This window comes from Caloenas nicobarica, chromosome 7, assembly GCF_036013445.1.
Source record: "Caloenas nicobarica isolate bCalNic1 chromosome 7, bCalNic1.hap1, whole genome shotgun sequence".
NCBI classification, from domain to species: domain Eukaryota; kingdom Metazoa; phylum Chordata; class Aves; order Columbiformes; family Columbidae; genus Caloenas; species Caloenas nicobarica.
In genome coordinates this window covers 4,055,140-4,076,944 of record NC_088251.1, presented here as the reverse complement: position 1 = coordinate 4,076,944, position 21,805 = coordinate 4,055,140, and the positions used below count along the sequence as shown (strand labels likewise).

Sequence of the window (21,805 nt, the reverse complement as noted above, 5' to 3'; positions counted from 1 at the left end):
CAGTGAACCTACAAATCCAGCAGCAAAACAATCCAAGTGTGAGATCCATGAGAGCAGAAAGTGTGCAGGAGTTTGAGTAGCCACAGGAGCCTGATAAATGTCATTTTCTAGCATAAAAATCAGAAATGGTAAAATAAAATCCAAAGAAAATTTGAGCGAGACTAAGTCAGTTTGAATCTCACACTTTTAAGTGCCTCATAGGTGCCTTGCTTCTTCCTTGTAGAAATGTATTTTGATTTGGATTCTGCAGACCTCCTTCCTAACTTCCATTCATCATTCTTGGATTTTATCAGGACAGTGATTTCTGGAAGAGCCAACTGCTTTACCTGCTCTACAGACTTTCAAAGTCTGACCCAGATGGCAGCTATAACTGTCATGAGAGCACACAGGAAATGAACATAAATACATCTAACTGTGTAATAAGAATAAATATCTTGTCAATTTGGTTAATCTCAGGACTGAGCACTGAACATCTGGATACAATTTATCTCAGGAGCTGGGAAACTCCCCTCAAAATTCTACCACTGCACATCCCTGCCGGCCTTGCAGTTCGAGTGTTTGACATTGCTGTGACAAAGATTGCTAAACTGCCTAAATGGTGGGCACTCATCTGCTCAGGGCTACTGTAGGCTAAAGCTGAAGAACTAACAAAATACCTCAACCCAGTCAGACTTTAGCTTGGCATCATTGCAGTGAAACATCAGCGAGGTAACCTATTGCATCATCTGCCACTTGTCATTACCTCGGGATGACATGCTGTCAGCTCCTGAACTTCCCCTCTCAGCACTTTGAACTAGCCTTAGATTTTCTAGAATACTACATAATTCACAAAAGTTTTCTTGATACGTATTAGGACAAAAGTCTTGGCTTTAAAGTCCATTGTTTTAAAATAATTTGTTTCATAATAATTGTTTTCAAAAAATCACACAACTTGAGGTATCAGAAATATGGAGAGCATATTGCCAAAAGGAAGATCTTCAGAAAGCAGAAAGATCTTGACAGAAGTTACCTACTCTTAAACTATCATACGGCTGTTCCTTAGAAGGGACAAATAAATCGGTAGAGCATTTAATCCATTCTTTGCTCTCTGTGTCTTGTTTATCATTTCTTGAAACTAATGCTCTTCTGTAGCAATTTCAGTGAAATGCAGTATTTCTTGAATTCACTGATACCCGTGACTTCCAGACAAGACAAGCTGTCAGTCTAACAGTTCCCCACAAACACTAAACGAGAGGTATCAGCACAGGTACTGCGTGTTGAGACATCGCCATAGAACTGACCTAACCTGAGAGGACAAGGTTTCACCTCAGCTGACTCTCAATTTGTTATGTCAAGGTGCTTAAAGATCCACAGATAAAAAACCGGACATCTTTTAAGGTTCCTATTTTACAAAGTCTATGCATCTCTGTACATTCTCCTTTTAAAAAAAAAAACGACTGTTTAAGGCTTCCTTCTTTAAACAATAGCAGTACAATAGTTTCCATGATCAAAGCTACCATAATGAATCAGCATGTGTAGAAAGGATTAAAATATTTTATTTGTATTGATCTTGTACATAGATCTGGTGTCTTCGACCGTATTTCAGTATAACAGAGGCTGCTTGGTGAAAAAGCATGAATCCTGAATACCACTGAATTCCATCTGCAGTGTTGCAACATGGCTAACCCCATGGAATGCACACTTTTAATTACGTTTTTCACATAGCATTACACAGAACAAAGAAAATGAGATGATCACAAGCGAGCTTGGGAACTCTTCAGTGTTTGAATGGGAAAATCTAAGAGAAATTGAACTTAATATTTGTGCTACGACAGTAAGCAAAAGTAGTGTTGCCACAGGCTACATGAATCACAGCAACCACAAAACGGCTCCTGTGAATAAAACAGCAAAGATGCCAACCGAGAGGCTAAAGCAAACCTGTAATGTGCAGCTCATAAATTAGTTACATGCATCATTATCTTCCCAGAAACTTTTACTGAGTACACTACCAGAAATAGGGCCTGGAACATGAGTTTTCCATGTCAAGAAAGTGCTGTAAAGGTCTGTTCAATGTGACTTCAGCTCATCTAAGATCACACTGGAAAACAGAAAATGTGTTCAGGCCTAGTGATGCAAGAGCTGTATTACCAATTTTTCTTCAGGAAGATCTCGCCCACCAAATATTTTGCTAGACGTCTAGTCTGCTTGTGAGTTGTAAAGCTGCTGAAAATCAGACTTTGATCTCATTCCTAACGAGTATATGGGACCAAAGCAACGCTTCTCAGTCATTCCTGAGTCACCTGACTGCTTAGTGGGATGATGAGGCATTTAATAGATCAGCTGTTATATTTTGTGAGGCCTTTGGTAAACACTTGGGTACCTTGACTTTCATTGCTTTTCTGAACGTGGTCTAGAACTGGCAGATTGCCAGAGATAGTACCTGGGGTGTTTTATAAAATGAGGTAAACAATAAAAAAGGTCCGGTTGTTGGACTGAGTATGCCAAGACTGGGTTTGCACATCCCCGTTGTTGTAATATGACGTAGAATTAAATATCCACAGCTTTAAAAGGGACTCAGTCTGCTTCATGCCTATCCTGCAGAAATATTGCTAGTTGGCATCCAGCCCACAGTAAATAATTTTGAAATATTTGCCACGTTTCTTACCGCAGATCTTCCCAGTCGACGCCTTCAGCAGTCTGGAGCCCGCTGGGCAGTCGATAAAGGGCATGGCCACAGCAAACGTCCGTGTTTGCATCTCCTGTGAATCAGCCACCCACACAACACAGGTGGGTCTTCGTGGGTGCAGATGGCCAAGAGAACAACTGCCAGAAGACATCGCTACACATCTCTCAACATAAATACAACCTGTGCTGCCGTCAGGAGGTGGGACTTGGATATTCCACAATGACAACAACAATCACGGGCCATGTGTCTTCTGAAGGAGCTGTTCTGCCAGAAGCAGGGAGCAGTAGGTGGCCTCTGAGCTCTCTGTCTGCTCCTTGTCTTTGGCCTTCCCTGCCTCTCCCGAAATGGTCCTACTTGATCTCAGTGAGGAAAGGTAGAAACCAGGGGATTCTATCCTCAGCTCAGGAACCTGCGTGTAGATAGCACTTAGCTTATTACAGATTTCCTAGCAAATAAGGGAGCCGGGGGGAGACAAAATAGATTTTAGTTTAATTTTCCAGTCATATATTACACAACAAAACATATTGGTTTTCTTCATGAAAAATGCTTGGTCACTGGCATTTCAATAAATATATTTTATCTTTTGTTACTCGATGCATTTGGTAGTTCAGTGTATTCTTCAGACTTTGCAAACCAAATCATATGAGTTTCCTGTTGTTTTTGTTGTTGCTGTTTCTTCGTTTTGGTTTGTTTGTTTGTTTGTTAAATACAGATCTGAAAGTCCAGTTAAATTGACATTTCTAACATGTCCCTGACTGTGATGCCCTGCATTACCCCATGTGCTTCTTTCATTATCAGGTTAGATGATTTCCAAAGCACTTTTGTGGTTCTTAGACCACTAATATTGCCTGTGCAGAGAGAAGGTATGAACAAAGGTTATTTTGTCGAGAGATGAGCACTGTATGAGTCAAGAGCTTTCCCTTTCTACAGCTGAGGCATAGCATATGCTTTCTTGCTATCCTGTGAAGCACCAAGCACTTGCCATTGCTGGAGGTGAGATTTTAGGCCCAGCATCCTACCTGCCATGTTACTGGAACAGAAACAAAGAGAATACAAGCCAAGCTTTAGCTAGAGTTGCATGACCCAGAAGTTCCCAGTAGTCTGGGCAGTCTGAAACCAGCTGTTGACTCCTGCTCACTGCAGATACAGTTATTATGGACTACATGGTGGGAATGAGGGAGGCTACTAACTTTCCTGCTCACTCTGGAGCATTTGTATTCGAAACTCTTTAATATAGATGCATTTTTTGCTTTTTACACATGGGACTTACTTGTGATTCCCTTTAACATCTATATTGAGCTGTGAGTAAAGTCATTTTTTGTCTATGCTTGACAATATTGCACAAATCTGTATTCAGAATTGTTAGAGATAATGGATACTCAGTGGGGCATTTCCAAAAGTGTTAACCAGTGTGAATAGCATAATCTGGACAACGTGGTGTTGGAGGGCAATTGCTATTTCCAGGACTGCTTTGAATTACAGCTGTAACAAGTGGCCAGTCACCACATCCTTAACGAGAAGCCAAAGAAATCACCCACCCGAGCAGCCACCTCTTCAACAAAGCAGGAGGGGAAGGGTCTGTCCGAAGGGCTCGGAAGCATTTAGCCAGAAATGCTTTGGTGGCCACAAAAATCTGCACTGCTACAAAATCTGCAGTGCCATTTCTACTTGTCACCCTTCCAACGCTGCGCAAAGGTGAAGGTCATGCAAAGTGGGAACCATGACCGATACGTTCTCTGAAATCAGCTGTAAAACGTCTTTGTGAATCTGAGACTATAGAAGTGACTAAACAGAGTAGTGGGGAAAGAAAAAAGAGCTGGCATTTCTTGCTAAGGAATCAAGTATTAATGAAGTATTCAGATTTCCTATAAAACTAACATAGTTTTGCCAAAGGCAAAATTGCTGACAAACCACAGAGCCTTGAAAAGGTTTATGAACAGCAAAACCAAGAACCAGTTTTTGCATGCACAGTGACGACAATCACAAGTAGGAGGCCACAAATTGATCAAGAGGGTTCAGGTCTGGCCAGTCCTAACTTGAGGCAGCGACCACGGACTAGACAAGCCTGCTAGAAGACCTTTCTTAATTAACTCCAGGCAGCCAGAAATGGATGGCCAGTTTGCTGGCAGCGTTGCACCCTGATGGCCCAGACACCCGGGCCAGACGTAAGTCAAATTAGGGTTAAAAAGTTACTTCAATTAACCTGCAAGTAACTACATTCACGCAGTAGTTATGACTTCCAACACCACGACCTGAGGCGAACCTTGTGTTTTGTTAAGAGTTACACAAATAATTGAGAAGACACTGAATAACTCCTCTTTGGCATGGAAAGGCAGTTTCAGTGAGTGGTCTTGCCGGCCTAACAGGATGCAGACAGACACTGTTCCTCAAGCCTGGCCTTGCAAGTCTCACCCCTGCAAATCTGAAGTTCAGGAAGGTGATTTCTGTAAAGCAGGGTGATCCACACCCAGTGAGGAAACAGCCCAGCTACTTTGAGTACAATTAAAAACAATTAAACACAGAATAATTTAAAAAAACCTTTTTATTTAGACAAACACAAGAAGAGCTAGATAGGATTTATGTGCCATGTTTTTTGGTTGGAGAGCCAATGCATACTTTAAAGCGCTGCAAGAGACCGCAGGGATACAGTCTTGGAACAGCGTGTTGTAAGAATTTGTAAAACTGCATGAGACAGATTTTTTTAAACCAATTACTTCCCATCCATTCAGGGACAGATAAGCCCCCAGCTAAAATTCCTTTGCATTCCGGTGCTTGTAACGATGAAGATGAAATGTGATTTTCCCTTCCAACAAATGCTCCAAAAAAAGCAAAAAACCAAAAAGCATGTGTTTCTCTGTTATGGAAAATAAGTCTCAGCATGCTGGAAATTCTGCGTTTTACTTGTTTTCTACCACGAATGCCCCATTTTTAAAGATATGAATAATGTAATCATTTTCTCTGATTTATGTTTTCTTTTCTGCCTCATTTGGCACTAATGCTGTGTTATTACAAGAACAACTGTTCTCTGCAAAAAGAATGATCTTTAGACATCTCATCCAAAACCTCTGAAGTCACTGGGAATGAACTGAAAAAGACAGCAGGGACGTGGGTATCAGCAGCAATTGAGTATTTTCCCACTGACCGCGCAGATTTTCTGCTCGTCGCCTGACGACACGGAGCTGCAGTTTCCTACACCTTCTCAGACAAAATGAAAAACTCTCCTCCAGGTAGGGTACCACAAGTACACGGCTTGCAGATTTCAGGTCAGAAGTCAGAAATGGCAATAAAACATGGGTCAAACAGGGAACGACCTAGTCCTACGAGCAAATTCAGAGCCTGGGGACTTCACTGGCGAGCATCCCTGGGACTTGAAACATTGGCATGTACCATCAGCAGAACAGCAGCAGGAACAAGTGCCACAGCTCTCGAGGTTTGAGACGTGCTGGCAAGCCAAACGGCAACGAGGAGCGTTTGAAAGAGGAACTTGGAGAAGAATCTGGAGGGAATTAGTGTCAGCCATGTGTAAAGAGGTTTACTTTTCCCATCTCCAACGCCTATAATTACATCTCAAACGTGCTAATAAAATCCGGTGGCCACAGTGGGGTTTGTTTCTCTTTGACAACGTATGTACCTTAAACATGCTGCTGTGACGCCTGGAAAAAAAAAATCGACTTTCTTACACTTCAAATCGTCATGCAACCACCAGAAGCGAAGCCGTCGCACCCCGCTTGGACAGAAGGACCGTGTCTGGCTCCCGGGGTACAGGGGGAGGGTCCGTCCGCCTCAGAGGTGCGGGGCGTAGAAGGGGCCGAGGTACGCGGGGCCGAGGAAGGGAGCGAAGGCGCCGCCGCCCAGCGGGAAGGGGGCGGCCGGCGGGACGAGGATGTTGGCGGCGGCGTAGGAAGGGAAAGTCTGGAAGGGCAAAGCGCCGGGAGCCGGCGGGCTGGGGCTGCCGCCCGGCGCCGCCGCCACGGGGGAGGATGCGGCGGTGGCCGCGCCGTCGGCCCCCGGGTGCTGCTTCTTCCACTTGGTGCGTCGGTTCTGGAACCAGATCTTCACCTGCGTCTCGGTGAGGCTGAGCGACAGCGCCAGGCTGAGGCGCTCGCAGACCGACAGGTACCGGGTGGCTCGGAATTTGTTCTCCAGGGCCACCAGCTGCTCGTAGGTGAAAGCCGTCCGTGCCCGCCGAGGTTTTCCGCATCCCGCCTCGGCCCGCCGCCGCCTGCCGCCCCGCGGCGAGCCCGGCTCCTCCGGACCGGGTGGGTGGGAGGCGGGCCGGCCTCCGGTCCCGTCCCCGGTCCCGTCCTCGGGCTCCTGTCCCGCTGCCTCGGCGCCGCTCTCCGCCGGGGAGTGCGTATCTGAGGGGAGATGGCGGCGCTCATCAGAGGGGGACACGTCGGGGAGGCGGCCGCGCACCCTCCTCCCGCCCCTCACCGAGCATCGAGCCACCTGCCACCCCTCGAAACCCGGCGCTGCTTCTCCATCACCCCCCCTCTAACTTGAGAAAATAAGGGCAATCGTTACAATAAAATAAAGGAGAAACAAAAAAAACCCAACTCGCCCGTCGTGCGAGAGCCCCTCCGTGTTCCCATCGCATCTGGGGCAAGGAGCGGGGGGGGCGTCGATATGGATTTCTTACCAATTAAAAAAGAAGTTATTAAAGTCCCCTTCTGAAGCGAAATAAATCCCCTCCCCCCCTCCCCATCCCCGCGCTAATGGAGTTTCAGATTTGCGAGGGCCAGATCGATAGATGTCATCTATTAAAGGTAAGTTTTAATCGAACAATATTAGGATCAGGCCGGGGGAAGGAGGTTTGAAGTGGGCACCTGCAAGCTGCGGGCAGGAGATAGGCGGGAGTCGGTAATAGGATATCGATCAACGGGAGCTCAGGCATCCTCCGGTGGGGACGGGCTAAGCAATTACCCGTCCCGCTGCCGGCCGGGGGGCCGGGGCAGCCGACCCCTCCCGCCTCGGGGAAAGGAGCGGCCGGGAGCCATCGTGCTGGGGGAAAAATACCCCGTGCGGTGCCCTGGCAAGAGCCGCGGGCCGTCTGGGGCCGGGGTGGGGTGCTGAAACGCCCTGGGATGCCCCGTCCTCCTCGGGCGGCGGAGGATGCCCCGCACACCGGGAGGCCGGGGGTGGGAGGGAAACACCGAGAACTTTTCCCTGTGCATCATCGAGACTTAAAATAGAGCTCCAGCCCCCCGCTTCCCCCACGCTGCCCCGTTCCATCTTCCTGCGGGAGCCCCGCACGGGAGCGCACCCCGCCGGGCTTAGGGGGACCGGGGATCCCCGTCTGCCGGCGCCTCCACCTGCTCGCCCCGCCAGCGCCGGCCGGAGAAACTCGAGCGCGTTCCTACCATGTGCCTCTAGTTTATTCCTCCCGCTGCCGGGAGCAGCAGCGTCCTTTCCTACTTCAACTCTTCCCAAACTTTTCTCCCGTTCGCCCGAGCGGGGGGCGCTGCCCCAGCTCCCCGCGGCCGGTTCGCGTCTCTTGCTGAATTTCTGGGGATCCAGGATGTCTAAGACGGAGAAGGAGATTTTATGATGGATGGGGGCCGCCTTGGCCCCGCGGTCCGGGCATTCCGGCATTCCCCCCCCTCACCCTCCAGCGCTTTCCCGGAGACCTGCTGGCTCCCAAGCGCGGAGCCGGCGGAGGTTGCGCCGGGCGCGGAGCGGGGCCGCCTCCCGAGCCGCACGCCTGGGCGCGGAGTGAGCGGCGGGGAGGAGGGTCGGGCGGGGAGGGCGGAGGGGCCGGCGGCGGGGTGGGGGCAGAGGAGGGGGCAGCGCAGCCATTGGCACGCCGCCTCCGAGCCCCCCACCCCATCCGCCGCGCTGGCTCCATCCCTCCAGCCCAAACTCCCGGGGATGGGGCTTTCCCGTTACCTGCCAACCCCTATTTGGGGGTGGGAGGGGGGAAGCGCGGCGAGGTGGGCTGGTGGCGCTCCCCCAGTGCGGGGATGCGATGGGATGTGGCAGCCACAAAGATGATTAAGCGAGTGGAGCATCTCCCTTATGAGGAAAGGCTGAGGGAGCTAAGTCTCTTTAGCTTGGAGGAGACCGAGGGGCATCCTCATTAATGTGTATAAATATATAAAAGGTGAGTGTCACGAGGATGGAGCCAGGCTCTTCTCAGTGACAACCAATGATAGGACAAGGGGCAATGGGTATAAACTGGAACACAGGAGGTTCCATTTAAATTCGAGAAGAAACTTCTCAGTGAGGGTGACAGAGCCTGGACCAGGCTGCCCAGGGAGGTTGTGGAGTCTCCTTCTCTGGAGACTTTCAAACCCACCTGGACACCTTCCTGTGTAACCTCATCTGGATGTTCCTGCTCCGGCGGGGGGATTGGGCTGGATGAGCTTTTGAGGTCCCTTCCAGTCCCTGACATTCTGTGATTCTGCCAGGGTCTGGAGAGCCCCCAGCCATCGCCGTCCCTTCTGCTGACGACCCGCAGATCCCCTGGAACAGCGGTGTCCAGCAGGGAGAGCTTCATGTCTCAGAGGGACCCAGAGAGGAGAGACGGGCTCCTGCATCCCTCTGTGATACTGAACAGGCTCCAGGCTTGAAGCAATCCTGCCAGCAGCCACTGTTTCAGATGTGAAACTACAGGGAGAAATGAGCAGCTTCTCATTTTGGGTCAGCTCAGGGTCAGACTAGTTCGGACTCTGGGCCAAGGGCTGGTCCTAACTCCTGTAACTCACCTGTGGTGTTCACACTATTCCCAGTTTATAGGCAGGGAAACTGAGGCATGCCCATGCTGGGGGACTACCTGCCCCCCTGACCAACCCCCGTTGCCTTGAGTGGAAATGATCACACCTGTAACTGGGACAGCAAAGGCCACAGCAGGTCAAGCCCGCACCAGACTCATGACCATGACCACTTCTAGCCAGCCTACGAAAAACTTGCTAGAAATGTATTTCTGTACATCTGTATCTGTTCAGGAGAATGCTTTCCCCTCTCTTTAGAGTTTCTGCATTTTGTTTGTTCTGTGAATGAGGCCAAGGTGCAGATGAAGGGGCACCCTTCAGCTGGAGGAGGCCGGGGGAGGCACTTCTTGGTGGGAATCTGCTTTTATCCCCAGGAAGAGGTGCAAAACAGAATCCTCCTCCTCTTCACAGATGTCTCAGCCTCAGCAGAACTGGCCTTTCCGTTTGCCCCTGCAAAGGCCTTAAGATGATGGGAGAGCAGGAAGATGAGATGAGGATGTGCAGGGCAATGTGATTGCAAGTAATTGTTATTGTTAATTATGTGGTGGCAGCATCCAAGAGCCCATTTGGCACTGGACTCTAGGATGAGATACCAGGAGTGCATAGAATAGAAGGGAGCTCTGTCCTGAGAAGTTCACGTGCTAAAGCTACCGACTGATAAAGCTTATTTTTGGGGGTGCACCCTGCATGAAAATGAAGGCGGTGATGAACAGCAAAACACTGCTGTGTGCTAGTTAAGTATTGCTTATTTATTTAAAGTTCCTTGAGGTTCAGAAGAAGGAGAAGGGCGGGGAGAGGTGCAATTGCATGTGCTGGACAGCATATTTCAGAAGTGAGATCATATAAAGAAAATGGATCTGAAGTCTTAATGCAGATCCTATTAATGTTTTTGAAACAAGATTCTTTTTGTGGCTCAACACTAGTTTTAAACTACATGGAGAAATCATAGGTATTATGGTATGGTAAATAGGTGCGTGGCTCACTTTCTTTTGAGAATACCTACAAGCCTTGGCAGTGCCAGACATTTTTTATGTTTGGTAGAAAAAAAATTCTTATCTGCTATATGTGAGACTACAAATACTTCTGTTCGAATTGTTGTGTCTGCAGGAGTTGAGAAAGTAAATTGTAGCCTTGGGATTAATTTATGAGCTAGCACACATCTTTAAATATCATTTTAACACGTGCATGCACACCAACCTGCAAACATGCATGCAGGTAGAAAGGCACATACAAAAAAGCAGACGTTCATGGATTAGTTTTAGCAGTCTGTCTGAAGTTGGTCCGTTTCCCAGCTGAAGCATTAAAATTCAGCCCAAGTGCTGTCTCTAAATTGCTTTGATGCTAGGTGGGTTTCAACCCTGACCTGTCCTGACGGCAAGTGATGGCTGTAACAAGCTGCGGATCAATATTCATAGCGGGTGTCCTGGACTGATAACACTATCCAAGACAATGTTCACCATCGGTGGAGACAGCTGAGATATTGCGCCATTAGTGATGTTGTTTTAAATAACCTGATCCATTTCTGGGTCTATTTAATGAATTTCACAGTTTAGATATTATCTTTAAGGAGAAGCCAGAGGCTATTCCAGGATCGGTGATGCAAATCAATGCTGCCAAGGCTCCTCTGCTTTTCTTAAACAAAGTGGGCTATAATTCCACCACAGCTCTTTATGTATTCTGGGAGTCATGGCACACTATTGATAGTATTAGCAATAAGAAAATATTTGGACTTTATCGAGGGAGAAAACAATATTATCTTTAAAGCTGGAACACAGTTGATAAAATCTTATCTGTGACTATAAAACGGAGGGGATCAGTTCAGTTCTTTATATGATGAGCCGGTGGTTTTTTCTCAATTGTCTATATGAAGCACTGGGCATGTATGAGAAGATACCACCAGGGCAGGGCACAGCTGAGGTGGGTCTCATCAGGCTTCTGCTGCTGTGTGGATCAGCGCCTTGTTCCCCAAGGGCCAAATCCTGCTCTAGGTCAATTCCCCAGACCCGCAGGCTGTGGTTTGGGGTGCTCAGCAAATCTGAGCTCCGCGGTGGCCGGGGCAGCGGCGTGGGGACCCATCCTGGCACCGGTGGCCACCCCACCACGCTCCTGCTCCCAAGGGAAACTGCGGGATGGAAACACAACAAGATCCTCGGCGCTTCGGAAAAGTCTGACCCAAATCAAGACCTGGTGTGCCCGTGCAAAGGTATCGCTGATGGTCCCAAGTCCTCCCAGAAATGACGAGAGCAGTATTAATTTTTAAGACAACACGTGTGTTGCCTTTACTTTCAACAGCATCTGACTCAGGTGACGTGTGTGTTTCAGAGGATGGAAGATTTTTCCTGAAGAAAGCGACGTCTGAGGGAGTTTATCATGAGACAGGGAATGAGCGCTGGCACTCGTTGGCTCAACGGGCTGGTTTGCTATTGCCGGTTTGTTTCCCGTCCTGTCCTCGGGCTGTTGGCAGCGGGCAGCCCCGGTGCTCTACAGGGAAAACCAACCTTGGTCTGTGCGTCCACCTGTGTTTAAAAAAAAAAAAAATAGAATCATTTTGGTTTGAAAAGGTCTTTAAGACCATCGAGTCCAGCTGTTAACCCAATGCTAGCACTAAACCATGTCCTTAAGAACCTCATCTAAACGTCTTTTAAACCCCTCCAGGGATGGTGACTCCACCACTGCCCTGGGCAGCCTGTTCCAGTGCCTGACAACCCTTTCCATGAAGAAATTTGTCTTAATATCCAACCTAAGCGCTGCGGGGGCGGAACGAATCCGCGGGGGTCACCGCGGCCTCCCCGCTCCCTGCCCGGACTACACTTCCCAGCAGCGCCCGCGGCTCGGCGGGGTTCGGCGGGGCTCGGCGGGGCTCGGCGGGGCTCGGCGGGGTTCGGCGGGGCTCGGCGGGGCTCGGCGGGGCTCGGCGGGGTTCGGCGGGGCTCGGCGGGGTTCGGCGGGGCTCGGCGGGGTTCGGCGGGGTTCGGCGGGGCTCGGCTGGACTCGGCTGGACTCGGCTGGACTCGGCTCGGCGATGGCGGCCTGGGCGCGGGCTGTGCGGGGGCTGCTGCTGGATGTGAGCGGGGTGCTGTACGACAGCGGCGATGGCGGCGGGGTGCCCATCGCCGGCTCGGTGGAGGCCGTGAGCAGGTGGGTGCCCGGGGGAGGAGCCGGAGGGGGGCACCTCGGAACATGGCGGGACGACCCCGAAATACACAGCGCACTCCCAGCCCTGGGCTTTGGGCCTCACAGCCGAACACCGGCGAGGTTCGGGGTTCAAAACCAGCCCGGCTGCGCAGCCCCCGGTTCGCTGTGCCGAGCTGGGCGGAACATGAACACAACCGCGAACGTTTTGAGGCACTTTCGTGGCTTTTTAGGCTTATTTAAGGGTTTGTGGAGCTGCTGTCCCTGAGCTGATGGGGAAGGAGCGCGGAGCAGCGCAGCTTCATTTTGTATTTACTGTCATCATCGCACATGTATTAAGATCCAGCAGTATATAGGGGGTCTGGTATGTTCCCCCAGTAATAATTCTTAAAATATTGCCCGCGCTGGCGTGGTGCTTCTGTAAGTTGATGAGCTTTGCTGTCGAATTAGCTTGAGATTTCTAGCAGAGAACCTGCAGCCCAGCAGAAATGGAGCATTTCGGTGCTACAGTTAATGATTGCCCGGCTTATAAGTGACTCAAAAGCAAAATATTTTCGTGGCGAGTTACTCGCCAGCGCCCGCAGGTAGTGAACTCCCTCGCTTCGAGCTGAGTAATGTAATCTAGTTAACACAAGCTAAGCAACTGCAGCTAAACGGACAGTGATTCCATTTATTTAACTTACCTGACTTCAGTTAACTAGGTTGACTTGTGTCTGTATCAGCCCTGCTTGCCCACAGGGGCAGGATGGGGCCAGAGGAGAGCGATGGCTGCAGGACCCTCTTTGTTTAAAGATATTGATTTGTGAGTCTGTCCCGCTGCAGGAGGTCGTGGGTTTCTGGAAGAGCCTTTTGGGTCTGTGTGATGTTTCACTAAACCGCTGCAGAGAATCCAGGTGCATTTCATGTGGCGAGCGCTGCTGCGCGGACCCCACTTGAGATGTTTTAAATGTCGAAATACTGAGCCAGTGTGTTGGCAGCCAGCGTGGCGAGCATCTCTGCGGCTTCTGTCCCCCAGGGCCAGAGTCTTCTGCTCTCCATCTTCCGGGAGAACACATCTTACCACCCTCCTCTCATTTTGTAGACTCATAGACTGTCCTGAGTTGGAGGGACCCACAAGGATCATCGAGTCCAACTGCTGTCCCTGCACAGGACACCCCACAAGTCACACCGTGTGTCTGAGGACGTTGTCCAGTCTCTTCTTGAACACTGTCAGGCTGGGGCCGTGACACCTCCCTGGGGAGCCTGTTCCAGTGTCCAGCACCCTCTGGGTGAAGAACCTTTTCCTCATGTCCAACCTGAACCTCTCTTGCCAACTGGCACGTTCTGCTGGGACCGTCACGTCTGCTGGGTTTGCAGCGTGTATCGTGGGGCAGCCCAGATCATAGCAGGCACATCCAGCCCAAACCTAATTAACAACTGTATAACTGCTGTTGGAGATCAGATCATTCCTTTAAAAACCAGGACATATTCAATAATATCCGCATTGCCGTTCTCCAGATGCTTTTGACACTTTTTTTTTCCTCCTAGGTTTTTAAACTTTATTTCCCGTCAGGTTGCAGGCTGTTATTTAATGACTTTTGCCACTGCATTTGCTGAAAGCTCCCGCATGGAGGCAACGTAAACTGCAGTTTAACTTAGGGCTATGTCAGAAATATGCTGATGAAACAACAGTAAAATTCTAGCCTTGGGCTAAATGTAAGATATTAGGGGCTTTCTCTTGAAATACTGGAAATGTCCGTGGGGCTTCTCTGCAGCTCTGTGCATGAGGCTGGTTTCCTAAGGAGGGTGTTGAGAACGTGATGGTTTTTTTTAGCACACGTGGGCTCTGAGGAGTTTCATATCAATAAGCAATGGAGAAGCTGCGGTCGTAGCTGTGGAAATTGGGGACAGCAGGACCGAGCGTGGAAAAGCGCCAGGAAGGAAGAAAAACCCAAACATTTTGTTCAGGTCATCCAGTATAAGTGGTTAAGAACAATCATTTTCCTTGGGTAAAGTCAAGTAGCCTTATTTATCTGCCTGTTAGGCTGGTAATTGTTCTGGCTCACACCATTTAAAGTCTTTATTGACTCATTATCCTATTGCCAGTTGGTCATTAATATTTGTGTCTGCGTCGTAGTACAGCTCGGTGGTATAAAGCAGATGGATTAAAGCTAAAAGTGGCTCTTTTAAAATTAATTAATTTTTTTTTGTATCAATTAAAAAGTCATAATTGCAGATAGCTAGGAACTTTATAACTAATTCAAATTGATAGGATCTTTCCCTAAAATAGATGTCTAAAGTCTTGTAGCGCATATATATGTCCAATAGGAGTCTTAAATACCATTTTGATAGTTCATACTACAGATACGGACTCTGATAATCTGCCGGCTGACCCGTTCTCTTCAGATTGCCTTGCTACATCATCTCCCACACCGTTACAGCAATTAACTTCGTGTAACAACACATAGCACACACCAATAAAAAACATAATTAAACATCTTCATTTGCTGTTGGTTTCAGATAGCTCAAGCCGTTTCAACTCCACTAAAACTACTTTTTCTGCATTATTTTTCTTGTTTTCAGCCAAATTCTGCTATGCAGTTATTTCAGTTAGTGTTTGAAAGACTGGCAGTGTAATTTTTGCTGGCGGAATTTGGCCTGTTTTATATTTATGATGGCTGCAAAGGGGGTGCTGGTCTCTTGCTTGTTTTTAGCTAACAGTACAGTCAGATGGAGCAGAAAAATGACCAGAGGAGCTGACGGACACTGAACCATCCTGACCAAGATGATGCTCAGTTCCCTGTGCTGTAGGGACCCTCCCGAGGAAAACGTCGGGAGTCACTTTCCAAACTGGTGTAACTTGTGATGAAGCACTAAGTGTTACAACTTCATTTATTGCTAATTTACCTGCATCTCTGATAAGTTTTACCTGTTAAGTATTTCAGGATTCAGTGTGCGCTGAAAGGGAATTGGTGAATGGGAGGCTGAAAGGATGAACCACAGGCGTATTTGCTGTGCAGAGCAGATCTCCTGCGTTCTGGTGACGACGAGGTGAATCTGGGTCTGTTATTTGGCCGAACTACAGCAGACAGGCACACGTGTGCCTAAGGACGTTAGTCCTGGTTTAACCCAGAAGCAAAGGTGCCGGGAATGTAATTAAATCTGACTTTAGGTGGGGATATTGAGCTGTTGGATGACTACAAAATCCAAAAGCAGCCTGATCAGATAATTTGGCCCTTTAAAACTTTTACCCCGTAATGTTTCTTGATTGTTTAGTTTACTGTGCCATATGTTTGTTCATGTTTTTAAAAAAATCCTTATAACAGAGTCAGATAAAGCCCATCTTTTCCGAGTGTCTGTGGTGAAGTGGCAGATGCTGTGGAGCAGATCGAAAAGCCCACGGACAAGATCAGAAAGCCGGTCGGTGACTTAAAGGCTTCTTCTGGAGCCAGCCTTAACAGCTCCTCTGTGCTGCGCTGTTATCACCTTAATTGATTTACACAGCGTTGACACGAGGTGAGCTATTCACTTTTTATCTTACAAATAGCGGGGAGCTGGTCTCTTACAAGACAGAAGGTGGTTAAACATCTATAAAAGATGCTCAGGCTGTGCTCTGTTATTTGCATTTACAGCTGTGTGCTGATAGCCTGCCCATTAGCATATCCATATGAAAAGCACACAGTGGTTGGACATTTACAACATCCTGTTGTTTGGCCCATATAGTGCATCTGTTGGCGCAACTTTCCACGGGGTCCTTTAAAAGAGCAACGGAAATCTGGGGAGCAGGGAGGCTGTGGAGCAGCTGGACAGTCGCGTTAAAATAAAATACCCGGAGAGCCTAACAAGGAGAAGATTGCGAGGAGAACAAGCGGAACTGGAACTGTAAAGCAATTCAGCATGCGGGGGTTCGGGTGGGACGGTTGTGAGTTTACAAAGAGCCATCTGAAAGTGTGTGTGCGCGACGAGGAGTAGGAAATCTTTGTTGTAACCTGCCCTTTCGGAAGCAGCAGAGCCACAAAAAGATGAAGCGGTTCTGTGTAGTCGTGTAGCTGTTCAGTGGCAGAGCCAGAAATCCGGGAATTGGTGCTCAGGGGTGCAGGGTTGTCACAGCTCCTTTCCAGTCTCTAACACTAGCTGTGGGCCTTCCTAACCCATGTTTGCTTTCCTAATCAGCGATGCTCGTTGCTGTTTTAAAAAGATCCGTGTCCGTGAAGTTGTGGGTGCCGCGAGTGCTGTCTGCACAAATTGCATGAGTAAGTGCTTACACTTTTGGAATTTAAACATCATTAACCTTTAGGGTCTTGAGCTACTTGCTGTCTGTCAGCACAATTATGAGCTGTACAAATATTTACCAATGAAGAATAATAGAAGATATTACAGTGATACTTACTAAGGGTACTTGTTCATCCACTACCCTGTGCAAATACTGATAAACCCCTGAAGCAGATGAGCAGCACTCTGCCTTGTTCTGTGCTTTTGAACTGAGACTTGTCTCAGTTTACCACTGTTCTTTTTTCCCCATCTTTCATGTCTGGTGAACTCAGTTTGGAATCTTAGGATCGAGCCCGAATCTTTGCATATCCTCAGCCGGATCGCCACGTGGGTTCTGTGCTCGTTTTCCAAGTGATGCTGTGGAAGCAGTCGATTGCTTCCAGATTAAAATCACACCGTGTTTGCTGGAGCACAGCTTGGTCTTTGAGCTACTGCAATGAAACAGTACGGTACTTTCTAAAGAAGGCGAGCAGAGCGTGTGAGAGCGAATTCTTTCTCTATGAAATAGGCTAAATGAAAGCTTTTGGCAATTTACTTTCTTTTTTTTCCAGAAATAGAATTCATTGTTTACAAACAGGTGCTGTTTGTATACAAAGTAAGAATTCTACAGTGACAAAGATAACTTGCTTTTGACTGAAATTTCAATGGCATAATTAGTAGCTTCAGAGGCAAAAAACCAACTGCTTTTAGCACAGAACGAAAGCTATTGGAGTATGATTCCTTATATTGTCCATAAAAATATTTTGCTTAATGCAAATAAATATATTCCAGACCTGTTCATGTTAACTGAATCCCCAAAGTTCGGATTTTTTTTCCTGACGGCTCCGAAGTGGTGAGTTACCAAATATTTAAAGTCTACCGGAGTTTTCTTTTGTTACAAAAGACACCCATATGTTTGAACCCTACTCGGTGTGGTGTTGCTGTGGAGCAACAACCAACCAGCCACTACAAGGGGAGGTGAGAAGCCCTGATTCAATTCCTGCAGTGTGGTTAAAGTCTGGAGCTCCCAGGTGTAATACGTTAAGCTAATTTGGTAATCTGCAGCAATTAAATGTCTCTTGTTACTGAACACAATGGACTGGGAAGATTTTTCTTCTGCCTTGTGCTTCCTTTCTGCAGATTCGTTTCAAAACCATGTGTTGATTTTTTTTTTTAAATACTTAATTCTAGATTTCACTGTTGTGACTTAGTGTTGTCTACAAATCTGTAGGTAAATCTGTTGTCTACCTTTGTGTTCAGACAGGTAGAATATGATTTATGGTATTTTGTTCAGTAATTCTGGTATGCAGCTGATTTCAGTGTGTCAGGGAGGGGCAGCCTTTGTAGAAAATCCAGGACAAGATGGACCTTGTGTTTGCTTTGATGTGCAAGTTCCAGTATTTATTTCTATCTCTGAAAAAAAATCAGGATGGTTGAAATACCTAAATGAAAAGTGTTGCTATATTTTTAAAGTTTACTTTGAACAATTAAGTGATTTGTCAGTTTTTGCTGCCAAACAGTGTCTCAAAGTTGTTTTTCCAGAGTCTTTACTTTTACAATGGTACCCTTTCTTATTTCACCCTTAAATAACATTGGCCTCTTTTCTTGTGGCTCCTTCACATGTGCCTTTAAATTCGCCTTCATTCCTGTTCAAATGTAATGCCCTCCTATTTTTTTTTAATCCCTTTTGCAATCCCTCCTTTGGATCCCCTCCAAATTATCCACTTCTATATATAGGGCAAGGTGAGCCATATGGGGCTGGGGAGGAAATTGTACTCGTGAGGGGGCAGATGAGTTTCAGACACAAGAATGCAAGGGGGAGCAGGGCCAGAAAGTGCGGTACGTAAGGGTTTGTCAGCTCCTTACTAATAATATATAAAGCAGAAAGCTGGACCACTGGAGAACGGGAGTTTTAATGAGCTGGGCTGTACTCAGGACCAATGTCAGGGCATCAGTGAATGGAAGCACCAGGAGATCAGGGGACGAAAGGAGCATCGGGGATGTGACAGCAAGATTGAAGCAGTTTGGATGTGCTGTGAAGATGGCAGAAATCAGAGGAATGGAAAAATTCGGACACTGGGACAGAGAAGGAACAAGGAGAAAGCAACCAAGTCGCTGTGTCACGAGGTTTAATCCACACTGCTCTGATCCCTTCGCACCCACCGAGCAAAACACCGGGAAATTCAGTGTTTTCTGTGGAACTGGGAGAGGCTTGTGCTGTAAAAGCTGGCCAAAGAAACTAAGGATGGACGAGGGCTTTTACAGCCAGCCTCCTTCAGATTTTGAAATAAAATCAGTTTGCTTGGTGTCATTTCAGGAGCTGAAATGAAAGATGAAAAATGCTTGCCGCTGAAATAGCCACTAAAATAGCATTATTGCGGATTCGCGGAGAAAGTATAAGGCATTATTTGCACAAATACGCGTTTTAAGGAGAGAGCACATAAAGCAGAGTGAATATATTCCTCCCACACAGGTATTTCCACAGCTGGACCCCAGAAAACCCTTTTCCATCCTCTTCTCAGGTGTGTGTCTTGCTCCAGCAGTGGGAGGTTTGGAGGTTTTCCTGCGAAAACCCTGCAAGATCAGTCTCGGGATTTACATTAATTCATAGATGTAACATAGTCTCACACAATGGAAAACCATCCCATTGCCTGCTCCTCAGCAGTGTCTGAAGGAGAATTTGATACCTCCCGTTGTCCTGATCACTCACTGTTTTGTGGTCCGGATGAGATTTTACCCACTGTTACACAGGCTGTTGAGGACTGGGACCGATGTCTTGTCGCAAAACCCATTTTAATTTGTCATTTTGAGTGTGTTTCTTAGACGTGGGCTAAAACCACATCATGTCCCATGGTTCTCCATCAGCCAGACAGGCTAAAGGACCGGGATAATTTCTGCTCTTTTCAAACTCTTTCTTCTCTATTGACTTTAGAACTAGACAGGTCATCGCTGCTTTTGACCATTATGCTCAGTTTCTTAGCTCGGTTTCGTCTCTTGACAGGAGATGTTTTACCTGTAGCACCAGCACCCTGGTGCTTGCAGAAGGCAATAAGAAAACATTAGCCCTGCCCAGAGTTCAGCGTAAGTGCTTAGCACACTTCCTTTTCTTCTAAATTAAAAAATAAAAACAAAACCAAACAAAAAAACCCCCACACTCTGAAAAACCAAAACCAAGATAAAAAGCCAGTTCTGGAAATCTCATAACGAGCACTCTTCTAAACCCCTTTGAAGTTGGTGTTGGATGGTTGCCCAGCTCTGGCTTGTTGCCCTTTCCAGGGTTTTGCTTTCTGCCCCCCCTGGACTCTCCTTCTGCTCCTGTGTCAGGAAAAACTGTTGCTGCAAAAACTGTGTGGTCAAAGGTGGGAAATTTGAAGTTTAGCGTTATACCGTGTCCTTAGTTTCTGTCTGCCGTGTGCAGGGCAATGTGAATTTAAGAAGGAGTGCTGGCTTCCAGCCTAGATCCCGGGGCCATTTCTTTTCTTACTGGTGTCGTAACATTTACATCATCTGAAAGAGGAGTTTTTTTAGTTTTATATGCCCAAAAGCTGCCCATAGAGGTTGGCAAGGGCAGTTGGTTGAGTCCGCGCAAGGTCAGTCAGGATGTCTAATAATTGTCCTAACACTTTACCTGATATGGAACAATAATGAGAGTTTTTTTCATTATTTTCGGGTGAGTGAACCTGGCAGATGCTGACAGCCAGCAGATGTGTAAAGTTCGAGGTGATTTGTAAGGGACCGGCTCATCTGACGCACGGTAATTGCATTGTGGGACATTGTCACTCAGCGTCGTGTCCCGCTCTGGCAGAACGAGGTAAAGGTCAGTTCAAAGAGCCGCCGTGGCGTGATGGGCAGCACGGGGCTGAAAATAAAATCCTCATTTGCATCTCTCCCATATACATGTGCTCATGGTGTGCCCGGAGCTGGGTGGGTGCCCCGGTTCTAGATTTAGGGACTGTTTGGGCGAATGAGCGGTTGTTTCTATCTAGATTGGGTTTAAATCCCTCCTCTGGTAAGGCTTAGAGAAAGTCTTACCCACCTGTTGGCGCTTTAGCTGGGCGCTCATCTTTCCGCTTATAATTTTGGGCTTGGAAGTTTCTTTCGTGATTTTTTCCCTCGGCTTCAGCGCCTGTGTGTGGTGGCAGCTCCCCGGGCAGCCGGTGCCTGCCGTCCCAGTATGACCAGTGTGCAACTGGAGGGCTGTAACTGGGCTGTGCTCCGCTCCCTGCTGCCCTGCACCCTCCGCCATCCCCTCGGGGAGGGACTCCGACACGTTCCTTCTGCCGCAGAGATGCTTTTAGCCGAGTTCGCCGTTTGTGACACCCTGAAACATCAGAAGCTTCGTGTGCAGCTCCGCGCACACGGGTGAAGTTCAAGTTCCCCTGTTCCTGCCCACGGGTGTTAGGATTGGTGTGAGCAGTCGTGTTGGAAACAGCGGGTTTATCTGACGGTGATGCGATGATGATGAGCGAGAGGTGGCCTTGGGACATCCACAGCTACCTGGACCACAGCGTTGGAGCCAGTGCTGTCAGTCCACGTGCTTGGTTTTGCTCTAATCGGGATTAATTTCTGGTGCTTCTGGATCTGACTGGGATTTTTATCATGACCGCGGTGGATGGAAGTCAGCCCTGATTGATGTGGCTTCCTGGGTGTGCCTGGGCTTCTGTAGTGTAGATACTGATAAATCTGTAATACAGATACTGATAAATCTGTAATACGCTGGAGATCTTGATAAAATGTGTGTTGCCTCATTCTTCTGTACTTGCAGGTATCTAATCCCTTGCTTTTAATAATCTCCCTATCTCTCCTCCCTCTCTAATCTGATAAAGCGTGACATTACAAATTTTGTTCTTTATTCTTCTAACATCCCCACGCTTGCCGGAGCTGGAAATCGCAGTAACTTGCTCTGCACGTGCTTTTTGAAGTGTGAACGCTGGGTCAGCTCAGTAGCTCGAGGTTTCCAGTTAAGCTGCCCATCTTATTGGCGGTGTCCCCAGTACCGCACTGGCTCGCTGTGCAAAGCCTCTCGCCTCCACCAGACCTTTCTGTCGTCTCTTTTAGCTCCTCCTGC

At 47.8% G+C, this 21,805-nt stretch overlaps 2 protein-coding genes across 2 annotated transcripts in view; one reads left to right on the top strand and one right to left on the bottom strand.

Annotated features, from left to right (window-relative positions):
* Nucleotides 1-6,448: 6,448 nt before the first annotated feature.
* On the bottom strand, nucleotides 6,449-8,257 carry NKX1-2 (NK1 homeobox 2). Its single transcript, XM_065639431.1, has 2 exons — nucleotides 8,026-8,257; nucleotides 6,449-7,023 (listed from the first exon to the last, which is right to left on the bottom strand). The coding sequence occupies exons 1-2, from the start codon at nucleotides 8,255-8,257 to the stop codon at nucleotides 6,449-6,451; spliced, it is 807 nt and encodes a 268-aa protein (XP_065495503.1).
* Nucleotides 8,258-12,361: 4,104 nt separating this feature from the next.
* Nucleotides 12,362-21,805, top strand: part of LHPP (phospholysine phosphohistidine inorganic pyrophosphate phosphatase) — a 77,286-nt gene continuing 67,842 nt past the window's right edge. Inside the window, exon 1 of the mRNA XM_065639159.1 lies at nucleotides 12,362-12,513. Coding sequence (XP_065495231.1) covers nucleotides 12,398-12,513 — 116 coding nt within the window. The 5' untranslated portion in view covers nucleotides 12,362-12,397. The remainder of the gene's footprint in view (nucleotides 12,514-21,805) is intronic.